This window comes from Perca flavescens, chromosome 5 (assembly GCF_004354835.1).
Source record: "Perca flavescens isolate YP-PL-M2 chromosome 5, PFLA_1.0, whole genome shotgun sequence".
Taxonomy (NCBI): domain Eukaryota; kingdom Metazoa; phylum Chordata; class Actinopteri; order Perciformes; family Percidae; genus Perca; species Perca flavescens.
The window spans coordinates 23,693,669-23,715,262 of NC_041335.1; the positions used below are offsets into that span (position 1 = coordinate 23,693,669).

Sequence of the window (21,594 nt, forward strand, 5' to 3'; positions counted from 1 at the left end):
TTCTACTTTGGTATTACATTTGTAGTGTGTGACTTGACATGTATGTGTGCATTACCCTCTTGCTTGGTTACCAGTAGTCATGTCCCTTCCCCCTTATCTCTTATTATTCTGCTCCAATAAGACTTAAATCACACACACACACACACACACACACACACACACACACACACACACACACACACACACACACACACACACACACACACACACACACACACACACACACACACACACACACACACACACACACACACACACACACACACACACACACACACACACACACACACACACACACACACACACACACACACACACACACACACACACACACACACACACACACACACACACACACACAATCCAGTGGCCGCTTGTGGTTATTTGGGGTCGTGTCAAGGTGAATGTGGTGGAAATTTGAAAAAAAAGTGTATCAAATTTAAGCATCGCATCTCTGAGAAATGCTGCAGTGTAGAGACCCACTATGAACTCAAACCCTTTTGAGTCAGGCTGAATAAAAGCGTTTTTTCCACTGCAAGTCAGCTTATGAATAAAACCGTAAACGCTGACTTCAGTGGCCTCCATGCTTACTTCCATACAACAGCGTGCTGCGTGTGACGTCTTTTTGTTATTGTTCTTTTGCGCATGCGGAGCACTAAGCCTTGCAGTGTGAACATTGCCGATGAAGCTGCTGATTACATTGCTTTGTCAAACGGACCCTGCAACATGACAGCCTAGGAATTAATATCTTGCAATGCCTGTTTGGGACACTTACCTGTGGGTGTGTCCATCACACAGACACTGATATATACAGGCTGACAGGGAGGCAGCCAATGTGTGCATCACATAGATCTGAAATAAGGGATAAATAAACAAATTAATTAGTGTTTGAAGGTGCATGAATACAAGTGAAATTAAACAAAGAACAAAATTAAAAACTTTACATGTCAAAGCATTGGTCAAACATTAATACAGAATACAACCTACGACTACTAGTAGTATTAATACTACCTCCAACACATCTTTTACATATCTGAATGAGTTTTCACCTGGTTTTAAAATCCGTCCTGAGTGATCCGATCCTAAGTGGATAGCTCTAAATACGTGTGTTCACACCTAGCACCAGAATGTGTATCCATATGCGTCTTGAGTGAAAACTTGTGATCGGAACACAGTACTCTATATGCACTCAATATATACTTAGAGCGGTCCACTTGTGATAGGATCACTCAGCACGGATTTTAATACCAGGTGGTACTGCAATTCCTTTTACATCTACTATAAGCTAATATCATCTGTTAGATCTGCCCGGATAGTGACACTTTAATAAAAGGTTCTAAGAATTTGTCGCAGTTTGTTGAAAATGCATATATTTTAATGGGAGTCATTGCACAAATTTCCCAGTGTGATTGTCATCTTTCAAAAAAGCATCCATTTATGCAATCGGCAGTACCAAAAGTGGAAATGGATGCATGAGACCAGAGACTGCCTTACCTCATTGTTAACGACATCGGGATGTGGAGGAGAGTCGAGTGAATTGATGGTCTGCAAGATGTCATGAGCCAGGTTGGTCAAGTAGACAATAGGATTGGCCACCACTGTCTTTACATTGGCCGTGCAAGCCATCAGAAGAGGGATAGAAGTTGGGTGACAACATGGCGTCACCGCTGACTGGATGGTGTCATCCTGTTGGGAGAAATAAGAGATAAACATTAAAACGTGGGTTCAGCCATTACAGTATGTCTGCAGTTACACTAAAACACTGGGGAGAGAGAGGGGGAAGACATGCGGGAAATCGTCACAGATCGAGACGGACTTGAACCCTGGACCTCTGCGTCGAGGCATAAGCCTCTCAGTATACGTGCGCCTGCGCTATCCAATGAGCCAACCCGGCCACATTCACATACTGTTTTGACAATGTTGATCATGTTGATGTTAAACTGCATTTCGTTGTACTGGTTGTCCTTACTTCTGCAATGACAATAAAGTTGAATCTAATCTAATGTATAACACAGTAATTAAAAAATAGTGTTTAAAGAAAAAAAGTGTTTAGTGTTCACAAAGTACACTCCTCATTAGACTTTATCACACCGATATACAAGGACATTCATTGCTTTCTTCATTTCATGAATTGTACCTTTTCTTTTTAAATCTCACTAGCGCTTTGGCAATATTGTTTTCTTACACTCATGCCAATAAAGCATATTGAATTGACATATGCATAACTACATGACACACTCACACCACAGTACACTTTTAAAAATAGTATATTCTACTTCCTCATTTTTAAGAGGGTAAATTAAACAACTCACAAAGGGACTTGATGCTTTGATCTGTGGAACAAGACCATTTGCTGAGTCAAAATAAGTCATACATGATCCCATTCTTAAAGAGAGAATGACTTGTTTTTCCAGTGTGTGAATGACATTTAAAGAGCTAAAAAGAAGAGACAGTCAATGAAAGGGGTGCCTGGTTTTGTGTTTGTTTACTAGATCCCTGAACATGACTCTCTGTGTGTAACAGTACCACAGGCTTATGTTCGTCACGCTTAATGAATCACATTCAATTGTCACTAACCTACTTAACAGAAGCTCTTTAGAGCATAAAAATACAGAAATTTCTTCGACAACAATGGAGAAATTTGATAATCATGGGACCAGAGCTAGGACAAAAAGAAACCACTTTTATTTCAAAATCAAAGCAACTCCCAGTGTTCGTCGACAGTGACAAAATTGAAGAAAGTTGTTTTCATGCCGAGTTGTTTACCTTCTAAAATTTGCATCAACCTTTGAATAGTCAGCCTAAAGCAGAACCTTTCTCAGTAGTTTGGAGAATCAGCCCAACCTGCCAGCCCATTACTGGAGGTGTGCAGACGATCGCCAGTGCACAATAAGTGGGTCTGAGTGTGTGCGTGTGTGTGTGCGCGCGCGCGCGTGTGTGTGTGTGTGTGTGTGTGTGTGTGTGTGTGTGTGTGTGTGTGTGTCTTGGGAATCTGGTTGCATTAGGACAAGCTGGTAGATGGCTTTTTGTGCATCTTTCTCTATGATCAGTTAAATAATACTGCAGCTTTACTTGCCAGTGGACAAGTTTTTACATGTACATGCAGCTGATTATGCAGGTTATTTTTCTGTATTATGTATTGAAAAAATATATCTATTTTGTACACATAATTCTTGTTGTTCCTGTCTAAGTAAATAGTAATAACTAAATAACACTTTTAGTTTGTGTTGTCAATGTTCATAGCCTCTGACAGATAACGTTTAGGAATGCTGCACCAAATTTATTACCACTTGTCTATGATGAAATATCCTGTTATTATTTTTCTCAATTCACGGTCATCACAAGTTACCAGAAAAATGCTCGCCTTGTTTGACAAGTAACCAAAATCCCATGTATTATTTTGTATAATACAAAAAATAGAAGCCAGGCAAAGTGTAATTTTACATTTTAATCAAATTACTCCATAACCTTTTGAAAGTTAAAGTTTTTTTTAAACTCAGACATACACATTTTCAACTCATCATTAAGTTCATTCCATAATTTAACCCCCAAAACTGAAACACATCTATATTTTATATTAGTACTCACTTTACCAGTTTTAAAAATAGAGAACCGTCTTAAATTATAATTACCTTCTCTTAAAAAAAAAAAAAAAAAAAAAAACTCAACAAAGTATTTCCAAAGTTTTTAAATATTTAAGATTGGACATTTTAAAATGCTGGAACTGGAAAAAAAATGTATTAGTTGATTCATAATAACAAGCTTTATGTATTATTATATATTAATTGCTCTCTTCTGAAGTTCATTTGTAGGATCTATATTTATTTTTAATAAGCATTTCCCCATTTTTTTAAACAGTATGTATGGCATTACAAGTGAACAATACAATAGATGCAGACATCTCTTACTGAACAAAGCCCTTAGTTTATAAAGAACAGCAATAGATTTAAATAATTTCCTTCTGCTTTTTTAAAGATTTGTTTTGGGGGCATTTTAAGCCTTTATTTATAGAACAGCTGAAGACATGAAAGGGGATAGAGGGGGGGGAACGACATGCAGCAAAGGGCCGCAGGTCGGACTGGAACCCGCAGCTGCTGCGTTGAGGAGTAAACCGCTATATATGGTCGCGCGCTCTACCAGGTGAAGTACCCAGGCGCCCGTTAATTTCCTTTTAATATAATCTACATGTGGCTTCCAACAGAGCTTATTATCTATAATCACTCCCAAAAATGTTGTTTCATATACTCTTTCAATTTCTACTCTATTTAAGTTTATTTTTAATTCGCCATGACCAAACCATACATTTAGTTTTATTTTCATTTAGAGATAGTTTGACTAGTAATCAATCACAAAAATATTTTTTGTGTCATTTATTTAGGGATCAATCATATTTCATTCACTATATATGTTAATTTGAAAATCAAAGCAGTCTGCAGGACCAGCACCAACTACCGATCACCAAAACTCTAACCAATTTTTCAATCAAGAACTGGCATTCAATTAGCTTATTGATTAACTGGCTAATTGTTTTATCACTTTCACCAACAACCTTAAATGAGTTAGTAAATTCACTAAAAAGTGTCTGTCAGTGACTTTAAGTGTGTATCTGTGCATGTTTTCATTACCTGGTGAGACTCTTGAAGCAATAATATGAGCTCCATGCGCACCGAGGCCAGTCCTCCACCGTGGGAGCCATGCAAGTTGCAGTAGCTCAGAAACATCCTCAGTAAGGGCTGGTTACTCTGCAGCCAGTGCCTCCTGCTCCTCTGGCTGTCGGGCTGTAAAAGAAATACATACTTTATTAGGTTTATAGACAAATCAATCAACATCCCTGTAAATATGCCAACGTTATCCAGCTGGCTAACGTTTAATCAAAAATCCCACAGTGGTATGCTAAAAACAACCATGTTTTAAAACAAGGCATTATAATCTGTTCTGTCAACAATAAATAACTAGTGGGTCTTTGAAATTGAACTTGTGCACAGTGAGTGTACTGCACAAGAGTATGTATGTATTGTTAGGTGTGCCGCTAAAGCTTAAATAAAGGAAATTGACTGCAGCATGTTAGAAAGAGTTTAGATATATATCCAAGGGAAAGGGGTGCAACAATCTTTTCAATTTACAATTTTTCAAACTATGTCAATACACACTGTGCTGTTGTGTTGCATGGATTTTTTTGTCATAAACATCAGACAAATCTAGAAGCCGCCAGCTATCTACACCCACCTGTTCCTCCTCCACCAACCCAGAAACAGGGGCATCACCCTGGGCAGACAGCTCTGGCAAGCAGGGCTTGTAGCTGCAGCAACGCTGGAGAGCCACCACCTGGGTTAAACAGAAAAAAAAATAAAAAAAAAATAATTCTTAAAATCAATTCATCAAGAAGGATTTTATCCTGCATGCGTGGGAGTGAAAGCAAAACATTTCACCACATAGTCAATAAGAAAAATGCAAACAATTTTTATAAAGGGAAGACCACTGGATTTTTTTTACCAATGTGATGTTTATATGCACTGACACAGTGCGCACAGAGAGATCAAGTCTTGAAACAGTGAACATGAAGACAGGAGAGATGTGTGGGAGTTATGTAAGTTATAAAAGTTTTATTGAGTGAACTTAAGGGTGCAGCCAGACTTATGCTTCACCAGACAGATGGATATTATAATGATATCTAGACTAAAAAAACATTTGGGATTTGATCTTTGAGTCTATAAAAGTGTTTAAATATGTATGTCTATTACCTCTCTTTCCAACCACTGGTAGAGCTGGCAACGTAGCTTGCCTCCATCCAGTTCATACCCCGTCGACAGCGTCCGGAGCTCATTGGTCATAATCTTCAAGCAGGCAGTGAACTTGAGCTGGGCCGCCAAGGTGTCATTAGATGGAGCCAGGAAGTCATTGCGGTCTTCACTGTCCTCTCTCGTCACGGTCTCCATTAATGGCGACATGGCATCCTGTGTGTCCTGGAACACACTGCTGCTATCTGCACTTCTTCCGCTCTTAACATTTTTATTTTCTTCTTCATCCTCATCATCTTCTTCATCATCATCATCTTTGTCAACATCCCACTTCAGCTCCAGGGACTCGTCTGGATGCGTCAGTGAAGGCTGGCTCCAGTCAAAACTTAACACTGAATCTGAGTGGCTGATGGATAAGCTGTTTGCGTCTGACTCGTAGCCGTTTAGAGCCGGCTGAGACCAATCTGGCTCCGATGTATGTCCATTCTTGCTCCCAACACTGAGTTCGGCAGCGGTGACTGTATCCTCCTGGTTGGGGAGTTTAGAATGCTTGCGGACTTTGGGCATCTTGGAGAGGACTTCAAGTGCTAGCATGGGGCAGCCAGCTTGCAGGTGTGCATATGCAGCTGTGAAAAACAGCTTCCTCTCCTCCAAGCTAATGGAGTCAGCCCTGCGACCCTCAGCGGTCAGTCCAACTTTAGCCTTGTCTGAAGAGCCAAAATGGCGGCGAAGGAGGAGTGGGTGGGTACGAAGGTAGGTGTAAAAGTTGAAAACCTCAGGATTACATGCAGACACAGAAGAGGAACCTGTCATAGATGCAAAGAGACAGACATTTCAATTTTATCCATGTCAGTGGCAACAACCAGCCACCTTTACTGCTTTGACCACAGTACCTGCAAAGGACAAACTGTGTTAATGAATCAGACACAGAAATCGAGCTATAGCTAGCCTAACTGAATCTTTGATGAACTTCTAAACAAACTGAGGTATGGAGCTATGTGACCACTTTAGATACACTGTAGGGATGTCACGAGAACCAGTGCTTCGGAACCAAGATTCTTAAAATGTGACGGTACTCGTTTTTTATGCAGTACTTAGCTATCGTTGGTAACAAAGGTACCAAAGTTACAATTATTCCGGATCTGATGGGGGCAGCATATACACGCGAGTGTTTTAGTCGGTCCACAAGTGGTAAAGAAGAAGAAGAACGCCTACAAGCACACGGGAAAAACTACAGAAGTTTAGTCTAATATGGAAATACTTTGCATTCGAGGCGGATGACAACAGACATATAATTGATGCTCTAAAGCCGGGGTGCAAACGATGCCATCGTTCATTTTAAACACAGGGAGGAAACCCCTCGAATTTGGCAAAGGTGAGGGAGTCATATTAACAACATATACAAACTGTAAAACTTCTTATCCTTATCCTCAAACACAGGCCCTAGGTTTGTTTGAGGCATCTGGCATTGTTGCCGGGAAACCAGCTAACATTATGCTCAATGTAATGTTTGCGATAGCCAGTATTTGTTAACGACGTTAACACATTGCAACGTTATACACTACTTCCATGCATCACCGTTCAGCCTGTGTCCTGTCAGCAAAATGTAGCCTAATGTCATTGGATTAAATAATTATTGAAATGGTAATGCTTTTAATAAATCTTTTCAGCCTGCCACCATGTCAGAAAATTTAAACTTATGCTTGCATTCATAGTATAAGGTGTGTGTGCGTGTTTATGAGTGTAGCTTAGCACCTGTAGCCTCCACTGTTTTATTAGTCATTGTCAGACAGTATGTCTAATAACTAAAATATCTCTCGCTCTCCCTTTTTTTTGCTAGTATCAGCCAGAGGAGGAAGTCCACCAGTATAGTGGTAAAAGTTGATGTTTTTTGTAATCGTTTGTGATTTTGTAATTAATCTATTTTGTAATAGTTTCATTTTATTTATTATGTAAAGGCTACATGGCACTATTGTTGTGTTTTTATAATGTTCAACTTTTTAAATATTCATATTATATCTATTTTGTAATTACTCTTATTAAGTGACTGCTTCCACTATTGTTTTTTGACCTTGGTATCGAGTATCGTGTACTTTTGGTGGCATTGGTACCGACTACTAGATTTTTGGTATCGTGACATCCCTAATACACTGACAAACTGCATTCTGCGTTCAACTAAAGGCGAGTAGAGAGTGGAGTTGCGAGTTCATTTTATTGAGAGCAGCGGATCGACAAAAAAGGCAATGCTTTAAGTTTACTTCTTTTCATCCAGCTGTAAACAATACCAAAGACTGTCAGACTTCTCTGTAAGCATATTAAAAGTGCTTTGAGAACATTATTTATGAAACACATGTAGCACAGGGATGTTAATCTGGTACTGGTTTGGCTCTTAGGTCAATGTGACGCTCATATTAAGTTCAGTTCTTCATCTATTCATAATGAAAGCCTTGTATATTTTCTTCACTGAAATGGTCTTCTGTGTCCAGTATACTGCAATTACTTGTGCAATTTCACATACTAAAAGGGCTAAAAATAGTTGCAAAGCTGAGCCATTTTGTGAAAGCAGCAGATTCAACATCAGTGTCAAAGCACAATCTGCAGCACTTACAGTATAGTCAACCCCACTGTTTTTAACCGGCAAAGCTGCATTTGACAGGCCTGAAACACGGTATTGAGATATTTTAAAGGCCTCTGACAGTACACACTACATACAATGTCAGATTCTGGCTAAATGGTGTTTTTGCATTCATAAATACAATGTATTTTAAAACAAAGATTATCAGGGTATTATAAAAAGTGTGGTGGGATATACAACAAATACTATTAAAAAAATACAGGAAAAGTTTAGCAAAAATTATATAAATTATTTTGTATAACAAAACATAACGATAGGATTTGTTTTGGAAAAAACATTACTAATATGTATCAATACAAAGTATTGCTATGAATGACCAACACTTAAAATCATTAGAATACATTGGAAATACCAGCAATCAAAACATGGGGCACATATATGAATTTTGTCTAAATAATCACTTGGTTTTATTTTCTTGTATACTTTAGTACAATTGATATATGCATAAAAATGTGGGAATGACTACAAAGATGTGCATGGTCATGATCTGAAAATTTGGCAAGTACATAATAGGGTAGGGGACTTGCTCCTACTGAAAATTTCAAATAGGCAACTCAGGGGTAAACATTCTGTAGGTTATCAATTTAGTGTAAAAATAAATGTTTACAGTAGCAAACTGTACAATCTTAATTTCACATTTGCATTGAAGTAAATAAAAATAAATAAGCAGACTTACCACATTTGCTCTCAGTGGACCCAGAGCTGGTGCTGTTAGCAGGTTGCTCAAGTAGAGTGTCCAAGGCTCTGCTGTAGTCCTCCAGGACCCAGTGAGCCATGCTCCGCAGGAACGGGTCTTGGTGGGCTTGAATCTGACATATACAGAGAATTACAATGGCTTATTCTGGGTTCTGCAGTGTATTAATTAACAAATGCTGGAGAGGCAAACATCACTGGGTAATTTGATAGTATAGTAATTTAATTGTGAAAATTTCCAGGGTAAAAACACTAGCTTGTGGAGGCTGTACACAAACTCTGCACCTGCTTGTCTTGTCCCAGAACATGTCTCTGGAGGATCTTTTTGTAGGTGGATGCCATCTCAAACTCAGACTCATACAATCTGGAGATCACCAGGGCAAGCTGTAGGTCCTGCATTTTCTCTAAACACACCTGGAGGAGGAAATAAAACAAGATATCATAGTCAGTTCTCATTTAAAAATGGTTTCTGAGCTATTGGCACAGGCCTGAATGGGGTGCATGCAATAAGACAAGACGCAGACAAATAATGACATAATGATTTCAATAGGTGCCTGGAAAGGAAAGAACCAAATGATTGTAAAAATTTACAGAGAATATGTTTACAGCATTTACTAACTGGGACATTTTGGCGGAATTGCTTTGGACAAAATTACGTTTAACCATGTATCCGGTTAACTTAAATAGCTCACGTTACTGTATTGTGTGAACACTTAACTTTAATTAATTGTATATGATGTTTTCTTTTGCAGGGCACAAATGTTCCATCAAAACAAGTTCCTTCCCGAGAGCATTTTTCAGATGCACAGTCGCTGTGTCCAGAGCATAGCGCCGCCCAAGAAGATTGTGATTGGTTAAAAGAAATGCAAACAACCTAGAGCGTTTTTTTTCTCCTATCCTGGAATGCATCAATGGTAGAGCCAGACCTTACTCCGCAGCGCTGTGGAGATAGGCCTGGCAATGCAAGACCAGTGGATAGTTGAAGTTGCTGAAGGTGTGAGGTGCATTTTAATGAGACTACCTTCCAGCCAGAGAGACTAAACAAAGTTAATGATAGACCTTTGCCGGGGTGACACTCATTTCCATAAAATGCTGAAAGATTAAATAATGATACTCATTGCTTCAGGGGCTTTCTAAACAGAAATAACCTTGATGAATAAAGTTAAGCAAACAAGATGACCAGAAGCAGCCCTCTTGATATGTGAACAAAAAGATGGAAAGCTGTGTGTTTTTGTGGCTTAACCTACCTAACCCTAATAAATAGCAAAAATACTAATGCCAGTATAAACATTTTTCAAAACAGCAACAGCCATTCCAACACTCAAGCATTAAAATAGGCACTGCCCTTAACTGTGAATTGTTAAAAAAGGGGCATGTGTACAATACTACAGACATTTTATTAAAAGAAACTGAGCTGTACTTGACATTACTCATAATAAAAGGTAAGGTTTAGCAGTCTGACAAGTGGCCCTTGCAGTTGAAGGAACAAGTGCTTCTTGCAAACAGTGTGTCATGTCTATTTTCTACTTGCCTCTACAGCATCCTTGAGGGAGCCGGCTAGAAGGAAAAAGGCTGCAGAATGCTGGAACCGCTGCTTTCCCAACAGAGAAAATGCATTTTTCAGTGCTGCTTTCCTCCAACGGTCCTCACTGAAGTTGTTGCGGAAAAACTCTGTCATTTTAACATTGTTCTGAGACCTGGAGAGAAATACATTTTGGATTCAAAACAACAATACTTGTGTCATAGATCTTCAGTAATCTGACAGAACCTATTTTGGTTAAGGGTAGGGAGCACATATTGTGATGACTGCATTTATATATGCAAAATTATGTCAGTTTTGCCTACCTGTACAATCCCCAGACCACTGCCTTCTTTTTCAGTGCGAGGTAAAATATTGCTGCATCCAGAGGATCATTGTTTCTCTGTAAAGAAGTCTTGGCAACCTGACAGAGGAAAAGAACAAAAAAACATTGAGCTCCTCTTCAGCCTTTACAGTTTTATCCACAGAACAAGTTGTAGCTTTATGTGTCATTTCAGGGAGTGGCTCAGTTATAGCGCTGTATTTTAGAGCAACATTTTGCTTTCACCCACCTGACTGCATGCCATTTATAAATGAAGCAATCAATATGAAGTACACAGGGCTAACACACTAATGGCCAACCCTTCAAAGCTGTTATGTGTAGACCTTTTATGTCATTATAGCATATTTAAAATGATTTTGTGCAGTTGTGTTGTGAGAACAAAGGAGCCAATCTTGATGTGTTGCTTAGTGTCAGACCAACAGTATAAAACAAAAAGATATTTCATTTACTACTGATTAAGACAAAGAAAAGTAGCAAATCCTTACATGAGAGAAGCTAGAAGTAAAATATGTTTGGCATTTATCCAATCAATCGCTTATCAAAACAGACGCAGTTTGATTTTCTGTGGATCGACTTCTCAACTGTAGTTTCAAATATGTAGAAAAGCACTTCATATGAATAACAAGACACTGAATTAGCTCAACAATTCAATTTGATGAATAAAACAAGACTACAATATCGAACAAGAATGCAAACTGAATATTAAACTAAACTCCACAGAGATTTCCTTTTGATATACTGTATACCTCCTTTTTTACTCGAATTTGCTACTGACGGAACAATCTGCAAATGTGTACATCAAATCATCAAACAATTTATTTGAACAAGACTGCCACTGGGTCACTATTTAAGATTTTAGCAAAAAAAAAAAAAAAAATACTAAATTGATGGTGATAATAAACTAATGTCATTAGCCTCCTCACCTTCTCAATACACCTGCGTAGCTTGTTGGTGCTGCGCAGCCACCAGCCAACACCCATTGAGCGCAGCTCAGGCCAGGTGGGCTCTCCCTTCTGTAGGGCAGGCAGCATGTTCAGCAGCTCCTCCTCAGCCTCAGAGTGGAAGGCCCAGGCATAATGACATGTTGACAGGCCTGGAGAGGAAAAAACAAAAACAAAAAAAGATGTGTAAAATGGGGAATGTTCTGTATTTCATAGGGAGAATACCAACACTGTGTAGTGAGTTAAAGCAGGAGCACAGTTGGTTTCATATATTTAAAGCAGTGAGTGGCCTCTTCCAGCTACAGTGTTGTACTGCTGGCCACTTAGAGGAGTTTTATAGGAGCATACATAGATTAAGTGCTTTGCTCAAGGGTATCTGTACTGTAATAGTTAAGGATGATGAATAGACTTCATCCTGGCTGGCTTGTTTACTTCTCTCACTGAGACTTTTACTGTCAAACATTTACAATTGAGACCATCAGTAATATTCTCTCTTTCTAGCTTTAGAGGTCTTTGTAGAGTTACTGATACCTAGGTGGGCACTGGAGCTATATCTAAAAAGAGTGCAGGGAGACAGCTCTTTAGGCAGCAAGCTGGAAACTTAAGTCACATTAAATCGCACAAGACCATACAGGTGAAAATATAATTAAGGCCTTTTGAACAGAGTGTGCTAATTTTGAGGGCAATCACTTTAGGAGTTGTTAGATTACAAACATTTTATTTTTTGTCAATGTGGCCCTGTACAGTGTGTTGAATGCTACAGTCGTTGTATGCTCATTTGTGCCAGCTATAAAATGCCCCCACTGAAAACCTTTGAAAACTACTAGCATGCCCAGATACTACTTATGAAATTTACCTGTTGAGCTAACACTGGGACAGTCAATGACTGTGCATTGTCCCTGTTAAATAAACGAAAAAATAAAATAAAAATAAATATCCCACTGTACCTTGCCGTAGCAGCTGTGCTCGATGTGCTGGAGGCAGGGAGGTAGAGAGGAAGGTGTGGAGTCTGACAGCCAGCAAGAACTTTAGACCACACTCATCCAGTGTCTCTCCACCTGGTAGGTCAATGACAGACATGATGTTTGGAATGGAGCACTTCATTTCTATCCATTTGAAGAATTCGTATTTTATTTTCCTGCAGTACCTTTGCTCTTGCCCTGGCTGTCCTTGAGGTCTGTGCTTGTGGTAGCGATGGTGTCGGCGAGTGCCATAAGAGACATCTGCTCCATACGGGTTAAGCCCGGCAAACTGGAATGAAGAAGATGACTGGACAGGACCTGGGCATGCTCTGGACCAAAGAATGTCGGACTGTACTGGGACAGGTCAATTACCTGCAGACAGGGAAGAAGAGGAAAAATAATTGTATGGCATTTCTTCTTTTACAACACATGGCTGGAATCAAACTCACAATGAAACACACAGCTTTGTGTGTGTGTGTGTGTGTGTGTGTGTGTGTGTGTGTGTGTGTGTGTGTGTGTGTGTGTGTGTGTGTGTGTGTGTGTGTGTGTGTGTGTGTGGTGTTGGGAAAGTACACTTTCTACATGAACTAGTTCAAAGTTCAGTTCACAGATTTTTAAATGAACTAGTTCAGTTCATACTTCAACATTTTGAACTAGGTTCACAGTTCCAAAAATGAATTAGTTCATAGTTCTTTTTTTCCATATGTTGCTTCAGTTCAATGTGCCGTTTCAGGTTTGCTGTGGATGTGACTGAAGTGCAGATTTTCTTTTTGAAAGCCGGCGGGCAAAGTTTGCACAGAAATGTAACATTTTTCCCATCCTCACCGACCTTGTCATAAAACTTGTTTAAATGATCATACGACGCCTCCTTGCTGCTGTCGCCTCCATGCTGCTTTTTGTTTTGATGACGCATGCGGCGGTGCGACACTGGTGACTGGTGTTGCCAGATTGGGTGTTTTTTACGCTACATATTGAGGCCTGTTTACAGTGTGTTTTAGCCGGGTTTTCGCCTAGAAGGCTCTATAGAAATCTGGCACCCTATTGAACAAAGTAAAACTGAGAGAGCGTGCCGTTCACAGACACCAGGATGAACGAGTTCTCAGTAACGTTCATGAGGCAGTAATACAGTATGTTCAGTTCACGTTCGCCCAAAATATGAACGAGTTCATGAACTATCGTTCAATGAACGCATTCAGGCGCAACACTGTGTCTGTGTGTGTGTGTGTGTGTGTGTGTGTGTGTGTGTGTGTGTGTGTGTTGCCAACACAAGACTAGATTATTGATGCATTTGCTTTGGACATCATGGGCTTTCAAGGCAGCAATATATCTAAAATGAACCATGACATGCACAATTATACATGTCAAAGCTTCATATCGGAATACCAAAAGAGGCCAAATGTTGCTGTCCACTCTCATTTATATAAAAAAAATGTCTTTTAACCAAGCACAAGCCAACAGAAACCGACCTTGTTCCCAGTTTCCTCTTGATTGTCTTCCAGAGGGTCCAGGTCTGCAATGCTGGGTGTATGAAACAGCTCATCATAAACATCAGTGTGACTGGAACCATGCCCACTATCTCCACTCACACTGCCCACTTTATCTGTAGGGAGACACAGGACAGAGCTAAACTACACAAGACAGGTATTTCATAAGAAATATGCAGAAAAAAATCCCATCCTACAGGGGAGCCAGCAGATTCAATTAAATTACAAAAGAGCATGACTTTTTCTTTCGGCTTTCATTCTTCTCACTTTGAATCCTCAGAGATACAATGAGGAAAAACTAGAAGAGCAAAGAGTAGGATATTATTCTCAGTCTTACACCTCGAGGTAGGGTGTACATGCTTAAAAGCAGGAAAACATTTTTGTTTGTCAGACTTAATATACTCTGACAAAGTTCCAATCTTCAACATTTTTTTAAATTAAAACAAACAACAATAAACAAACAAGATAATGCCTTTGTAGCCACAGTGCAGAGTACAGAGTACAGTTCTTCCATGTGTAATACATTTTGACTTGTTATAAGGTTTTTGATATTATGGATTTTTATATATTCAAATTACAGCAAGTAAACATCCTTTATCCAATTTTTGCTTGGCTGATTATTGTCATTTTCCAACTTTATATTTTATGAATATTATCATATTTTCAGCATTTTGCTTTACATGGTCGATGTTAAGTACTACTGAAATAAAGTTTACCATTATTCTATTCATTACTGAATATTATTATTATAAAACCACATGTTGTATACCCACCAGGTTTTGGTGATGTATCCTCATCGGCTGCAAGAAGGGCGTACAGAGGCAGGGGAGGAATGGAGCTTATCTCTGTGTAGTCAGGGGCGGAGTTCTCGGCTTTGCTGAACATCTTCCGATCCCTGGCTGTGCTGCCTCCGGCGCTGATGGTTTGAGAACGCACACGTTTCTCAGGATTGGTGGTATTGTCTTTAAGTGTGACAATTTCTCCAGCAATGCATTTCACCAGGTGGGAGAGGATGGCTTTGGCACGGTGAACCTTAACATAGACAAATTATGTTACATATTTATATTTCAAATATCACAACAAATATCAATTTTCTGGCTAATTTAATTCTGTTTTGGTCTGCTTTACTTCAGCTTCAAACCCTGTACTAATTAAATTATATTAACTGACAAAACAACCGGAGAAGGTGCTTAAATAAAAGAAAATATTAAGTATTATAGACCGTAATTAAGTAATTTCTTTGACTTACCTTCCCTAGATCCATGAGCTCCAATAAATGTACAGGGTGGTACTGGGGCAGAGTGGGAAAGAGATGGTGAGCTGCTTCAAAAAGCCCAGAATCTTCCATCTCTACAGGCAGGTCATACGCGGTTTTCTTCCCACTCAGTTTCTGAGCCAGGCTCATCATCGATCTTGTCAGGGCCTTTTTGGGAGGGGCCAGTGAAGACATGGGTGCCCCAGAGCTGAGCCCCTCCTCCTGGCTCTGTCTGACGGCTGAGATTATGGAGGATACGCTGCTGCTGATGTCTGTGTCTTGGACAATCACAGCATTGGGTTTGGATGGTGCTGGGGGCTGCCACTGGGAGTAGACGTGCATCTCACAGTCCATGCCTACTACCAAGATGCCATCTCTTACCCAGGAGAGGGAGACTGGAATAGGTAATGAGCCTTCAACAGAGGAGACCAGATCAACGGATCGAAGCAGAACCAGGCGAGACAAGCTCTGGTCTCTACTGGCATCAGATGTCAAACCGAGTTCTGGAGGCTTCCCAGACAGACGACCGTACATATAAATCTTTGTCCCAATACCAACAGTCAGAACATGTGACCCATCTTCTTGGGAGACCCAGTCCAAATGAACCAGGCTCTTACTAGTAGAACCAGGACAGTCCTCCTCGTTAGGTATAGGGAAGTCCATGTTACCTGGAATATTGGCACTTCCAGTTGTGAGATCTGTGCTGTCCAGAACGATAGTCTGCTCTAGAATCCACTGTGAACCACCAGTGGACTCACACTGGAAGATGCCAATGTGGACCAATGGCTCTCTATTGTTTGCTGGGTTGGGGCTGAGGTTTGGGCTATGCTGTACAGTTAGGGTTGGGGTCAGGTGGGTGTGGGTGTTGGTGTTGTACTGCACATATGGGAGGGAAGCCAGAGTAAGAGGAGAAGTCAACAGTCTGTGAGAGTTCAGAGAGGGTGTCGAGCTCAGAGGTGTGTTTGGCATCTGCCTGTAGGCAACTGCAATCCGTCCAGAGTGACAGCAGCTGACCTCTATAGGACGACCTTGCACACTTACTGCGCTACTGTTGGGAAGTCTCTCCTCCACCAGCAGAGGCCACTCCTCCCACTGGTATACCAAGTTGTCCATAATGGAAGGCTCCGACGCCATGACGTTGCACCTCCAGAACCGCACCTTTCTATCAGAACAGGAAGTAGCAAGGAGGTAAGGCACGCGATCAGCTGGCAGAGAACATGACGCACTCAGGTGACCTAGGAAGAGAGTTGAGAATACACTATTAGGCAAGGAAGTTTTTCTCCTAATTCTAAAATGTAATACCTTTTTTTATTAATTTTCAAAAGGTTTAATTTAGGGATGCACCGAATCCAGATTTTTGAGGTTCGGCCGAACACCGAATCCACTGGTTAAGATTCTGCCAAATCCGAAACCGAATCTTACTCTCATCCTCAGTACTTTAACACAGTAGACACAGTAATGAAGTAAACAACGTTCACAGCCTCTAAAATAGTTAAATGTAAAAAAATTATGTTGAATTCACATGCTCTTTTCACATTGTAGTCGCCAGATGAGTGCCAATTTTGTTTGGCAAATTTTCGCTAACCAGTGTATGATTAAGGCATGTTGGTTGGGTGAAATTAGAAAGCTAACGTTAGCTAACGAGCAGCAGCCAGCCGTTCGGTCACTCCGCTCCCGCTGTAGGAAGACTCATTTGCAGAGAGCACAGCTGACAGACCGGGAGAGGCACTGTATGGTTAACACAAATTTTTAGCTGCGACTGTCCTTCCTTTGCCGTACCTGAAGTTGCTGCATTCTGGCTGCTGTCTGTAGATTCCTTCATGCACAACTCGTATTCTTTCGGATGTTTCATATGCAAATGTTTTAACAGCAGCAATGTTGTGTATTGTTTAGGGTCCTTGCCACCACGAGACAAATTGGCATTGCAAATTGAACATGTAACTCGACTTGAATCGCCTTCTTTTGATTAAAAGTACTGCCAAACAACACATTTTCTGCTGACAAGTTCCATTTTCACTTTCTCACAGCCTACTGCATTGAACGGTCCATCTATGTAAACACCTTCCCGTAATCAACGGCCCCATGCTGCATTTCACTACCAGAGGAAGTTCATAAACTTAAGTCATTTGTGTGCGAGTGTGTGTCCTCATTGTCCCTCACCTGCTGAAGGTGTAACACTGATGGCTTCCACTCCTTCTGGCAGAGCCATCTCTTGGCTGTACAGCCTGTGTGTTGTGAGGCTGAGGCGACAGGCACTCTGCAGATTGGAAGTGCAGGGTTTACTCTTCTGAGTTACTGGAGATCTGAACGTGTCAAAGCTCAAAGTAGAGCTGTTCATAGCAGAAGCTGAGGTGGCATCGCTCTCCATCGTGGTTTCTTCTGTGATGACAAGAAGAGGAAAATATTGTTCAGAAAAACTAAGGTCAAAACCCTCCCAAATTATTTGTTTTTATACATTACTGTTATGTTCAAAGTACCCACCCATGGTGATAGGTTGAGCAGCAAGATGGAGATGCCACATGTGGAGGAGCGAGCGACCCGTCGGGGTCAATTCGACCACCACAAGGAAAAACCGTGCCGAGAAAGCTGCCTTGCTTGAGGCTGCTGCAGGGAAAACACAGACACAAAGAGATTATTAATAATCAGTGTCACTATTAATATGTTTCTAAGGTGGAGCAAATGTTTGGTATTAAACCTTAAAAATAGTAAGTATTTAGAAAAAGTAATTTTGTGTAGACCTGTGTGAAGAAAATCTGGAGTTTCCGGTGCGCTTTCTGTTCTCTCACTGCCGAGGATCAGATCCTCCTCAAAAACATGTAGGAGTTGGGTCTGCTTCCCCTGCTGTAGAGAACAAAAGCAGGTATTATCAAACTACATCAGATGTAGACACTTAACAACATGCTTCATCCACTGCGGAGCCAGTACGCAGACGCACCGACACAAGTTAGTGTTACACAACACCCATTAATGAAAACTTCAAGTGAGAGAGGGGATGAAAGAAGTTTTGCTCTGCGCCTGTTTTTATCTTCTCATAGCTGAGATCAAGTCTGCGGCAGACTGTGTTATGCTACCAATTGTCTAGGATTAAACTTTGGTTTTTAAATATATTACAGTTTATATATCCTTTATTTCAGGGGAGAAGTTTCTGTTAATATCCTTCTTATCCAAGATGTTTACGGTGGCATCTCTATGGTTAGACAGACGATCAGAAAGAGAGAAAGTAAGGAAAAACACTTAGTTTCTCTTTATGTATACTTACAAAGTCAGTAATGGAATCCAACTCTATAATACACCCTGGTTTTGCTGTGGATTGCTGACTGATGATGTTGAACACCTCCCCAACATATTTCTAAAGAGAAACAAACATTTTCACATTATTTGGGCACTATTATGTATCATATAGTCAGAACATTCGATTAGTGTGCCAATTGTGCTTCAGAAAATGAGAAAAATATAACTATTATCTGTGCTGAAGAAAACAATGCAAGATTAATATTTTTTTAAATAATAATAATAATAATAATAATAATATTTTTTATTTATATAGCACTTTACATGGTACTCAAAGACACTTACTTACTACAGTAAAACCAGCACATACAACACATTAAAAACAGATAAGCAATAAAACCAACACATAAAACAAGCATATTAAAAGCAATTTAAAAACAATAAAACCAGTAACTATCAGGTGAGAAATGTAAGACTATTGCATGTGGAAAGCTAATCTGAAGAGGTGTGTTTTGAATGTGTCCAGTCAGTAAATGACCATTTATGACCTATGTAAATCAATAAAAACTAAATATCAACCTTTACTTCTTGCTGGATTCAACTCTGCTGTATTGGGTTTAAAGATCACTGCTGTTCTACTTTCTCTCACTTTATTTAACTTTGCACTTTGTAATTTTTCTACCAAGTCATAATGAAATGAAAAGAATGCAAATTAACTGGTCCAGTTAATTAAGGGTCCAATGGGAAACACTGATGTGTTGTTATTGCAATACTCACTATACCCTGCAGTTTGAAAATCCTGTACAATGACTTACTGATATCTCAGGATTGGAGAGCTCACTCAGGAGTTTCTTAGCTTCAATAACAGCCTGATACAGCCTGAGTGAGTGGCCGTCACTTGCCACGAAGCAGGCGCTGGGAGAATTACAGTACACACCTAAAGAGAGAAAGACAGTTTTTCCAAATAAAAACATACATACATACATACATACATACATACATACATACATACATACATACATACATACATACAACTGTGGTACAGTACATTTAACAAAAAAGCAAATCATAGACTTTTCTTATAAATTCATATAGACCAGTGGTTCCCAAAGAGGGGTCTGGGGACCCCAAGGGGTCATTGAGGGGGTCCCCCCTCCCATTTTTTTAGTGGGATACTATTTGGAAATTCTAACCTTCATGGATTTATAGTTTTAATGAGTCCCTTTCACAGGAAGTATTTATTTATATATAAATGAGCTAAAAATGAAAAAAAGATTTTATGTCCCAAAGCCAGTCTCATTTGGTCATGTTATTCAAAAAAAGATAACTGCATTTACTTTATATGACTAAACCAAAATAACCTAAAAGGAATTCTGAAAATGAAGCTGTGCTGACTAAAATGGCTGAACACTGAGTACTCTTTTATCTGCTGCTTTAACAATCTTCAAACAATAACTATTATACAATAAACAACTATTTTCTCACCTAAACAGCTGCTAGGAATGAGTGTGGGCAGCCAGGCTACATTAGCAAATGCTGACGAATGGAGAGAATTGATTCGAGCTAGCTCGGAGACCCCGCCTGACAAAGACAGTGGTCCGACAGGGTCCACTCTCCATAAAATCAGCTCACTGTAGATCGCATTGGGATCCTGGGAAACTACACCCAGGGACACCCGACTGGGCCGTGATCCTCGAGGCAGAGATGTTGGATGAGAGAAACCAGAGGAGTAGGTGTCCGGAGGAGCCAGGATGCTGTCTGCCTCAGGCGTCCTCAGGGCGTTGTGGTGTGAAGTGGTGAGGAGGAGAGGGAGTAATGAGTGACAGGCCAGGTCATTAAGGTGGAAGCGGTGGCCACAGTACCGTGACTTGTGAGAGACGCTGAGCACGGTGGAGAAAGCAGAGTCCTCTGCGAAGCTGACTGCCCACTGATTCAGGGAGCCATCAGCGTGTTTGGAGATCATAAGGACGTTTGGGGTAAAAATGCTTAGTCGAAGACTACTGCTGGGTAAAGCTTTTCCTTGACCTCCGTAGCTTATAAGAGCAGTTTTGGTTTGAGGCAATGTGTTCCCAGGTGGTCGCTGCCGGCCATGTTGGATAGCCAGATCCACGTTCTTGTTGCAGGCATACATAACCACACTGTGGCTCAAGGAGATTGCATCACCTGTAGGGAACGCTACTGGGATACGGGACACAAACGACACCTGAGAGAGAAATGACATAGCAATGAAATCTAAAGCAAATGAAACTTACAGCTCTGAGTTAGTGATAACGAGGGCTCAGTCAATCAAGTAATTCTATTTTAGCTTAACTAATCGTACATTATGCTACAGCTTAAGATACCATGTGAATGTGGTAATGACACAGGTGGCACAGATCCTTTTCTTTTTTTTACACAGTTAGCTCAAAACAAATTATCCTATTCTCTATTCAGAAGTTGAGTGACAACTGACTTTTTGAAATTAATTGAGTCACTAAGACAGTGATGGAGACTTGAGGGATAAAGCCTTCATCATTTGCCCCTTCATATATGTAAAAAATAATTACGTTCAAAAATACTTATGCTAATAATAATAATAATACCAGGATCCTGTCTGTTTTATCAAATTAAAGCAGCCAGACCTAATCAACCTGAATGTCAATAAAACTTGGGATTCTTTTAGCTGCCTTAGGCCTGCTGACTTACTGCGAGGTTAGTCAGCCAGCTCTCATTATTTCACCACTAATAAAAATGCATCAAGGGACTTCTGAATTTGATTTGAAGTCACACATAATTAGAATATAATTGTCTGAA

General features: G+C 40.1%; 1 protein-coding gene across 6 annotated transcripts in view; it reads right to left on the reverse strand.

Annotated features, from left to right (window-relative positions):
- Window positions 1–21,594, reverse strand: part of dmxl1 (Dmx like 1) — a 60,472-nt gene that overhangs the window by 23,628 nt on the left and 15,250 nt on the right. For 5 of the 6 annotated variants that reach the window (XM_028579290.1, XM_028579286.1, XM_028579288.1 and 2 more), the window contains exons 13-33: window positions 20,287–21,004; window positions 19,617–19,738; window positions 18,830–18,919; window positions 18,309–18,411; window positions 18,052–18,174; window positions 17,731–17,949; window positions 15,565–16,805; window positions 15,089–15,347; window positions 14,298–14,431; window positions 13,017–13,203; window positions 12,817–12,927; window positions 11,852–12,021; window positions 10,912–11,009; window positions 10,598–10,763; window positions 9,352–9,480; window positions 9,050–9,182; window positions 5,742–6,544; window positions 5,227–5,325; window positions 4,626–4,778; window positions 1,495–1,686; window positions 776–852 (exon numbers count right to left, since the gene is read on the reverse strand). In XM_028579290.1, the coding sequence (XP_028435091.1) occupies window positions 776–852; window positions 1,495–1,686; window positions 4,626–4,778; window positions 5,227–5,325; window positions 5,742–6,544; window positions 9,050–9,182; window positions 9,352–9,480; window positions 10,598–10,763; window positions 10,912–11,009; window positions 11,852–12,021; window positions 12,817–12,927; window positions 13,017–13,203; window positions 14,298–14,431; window positions 15,089–15,347; window positions 15,565–16,805; window positions 17,731–17,949; window positions 18,052–18,174; window positions 18,309–18,411; window positions 18,830–18,919; window positions 19,617–19,738; window positions 20,287–21,004 (5,327 nt within the window). The remainder of the gene's footprint in view (window positions 1–775; window positions 853–1,494; window positions 1,687–4,625; window positions 4,779–5,226; window positions 5,326–5,741; window positions 6,545–9,049; window positions 9,183–9,351; window positions 9,481–10,597; window positions 10,764–10,911; window positions 11,010–11,851; window positions 12,022–12,816; window positions 12,928–13,016; window positions 13,204–14,297; window positions 14,432–15,088; window positions 15,348–15,564; window positions 16,806–17,730; window positions 17,950–18,051; window positions 18,175–18,308; window positions 18,412–18,829; window positions 18,920–19,616; window positions 19,739–20,286; window positions 21,005–21,594) is intronic. The other variant, XM_028579287.1, reaches the window with a different exon arrangement.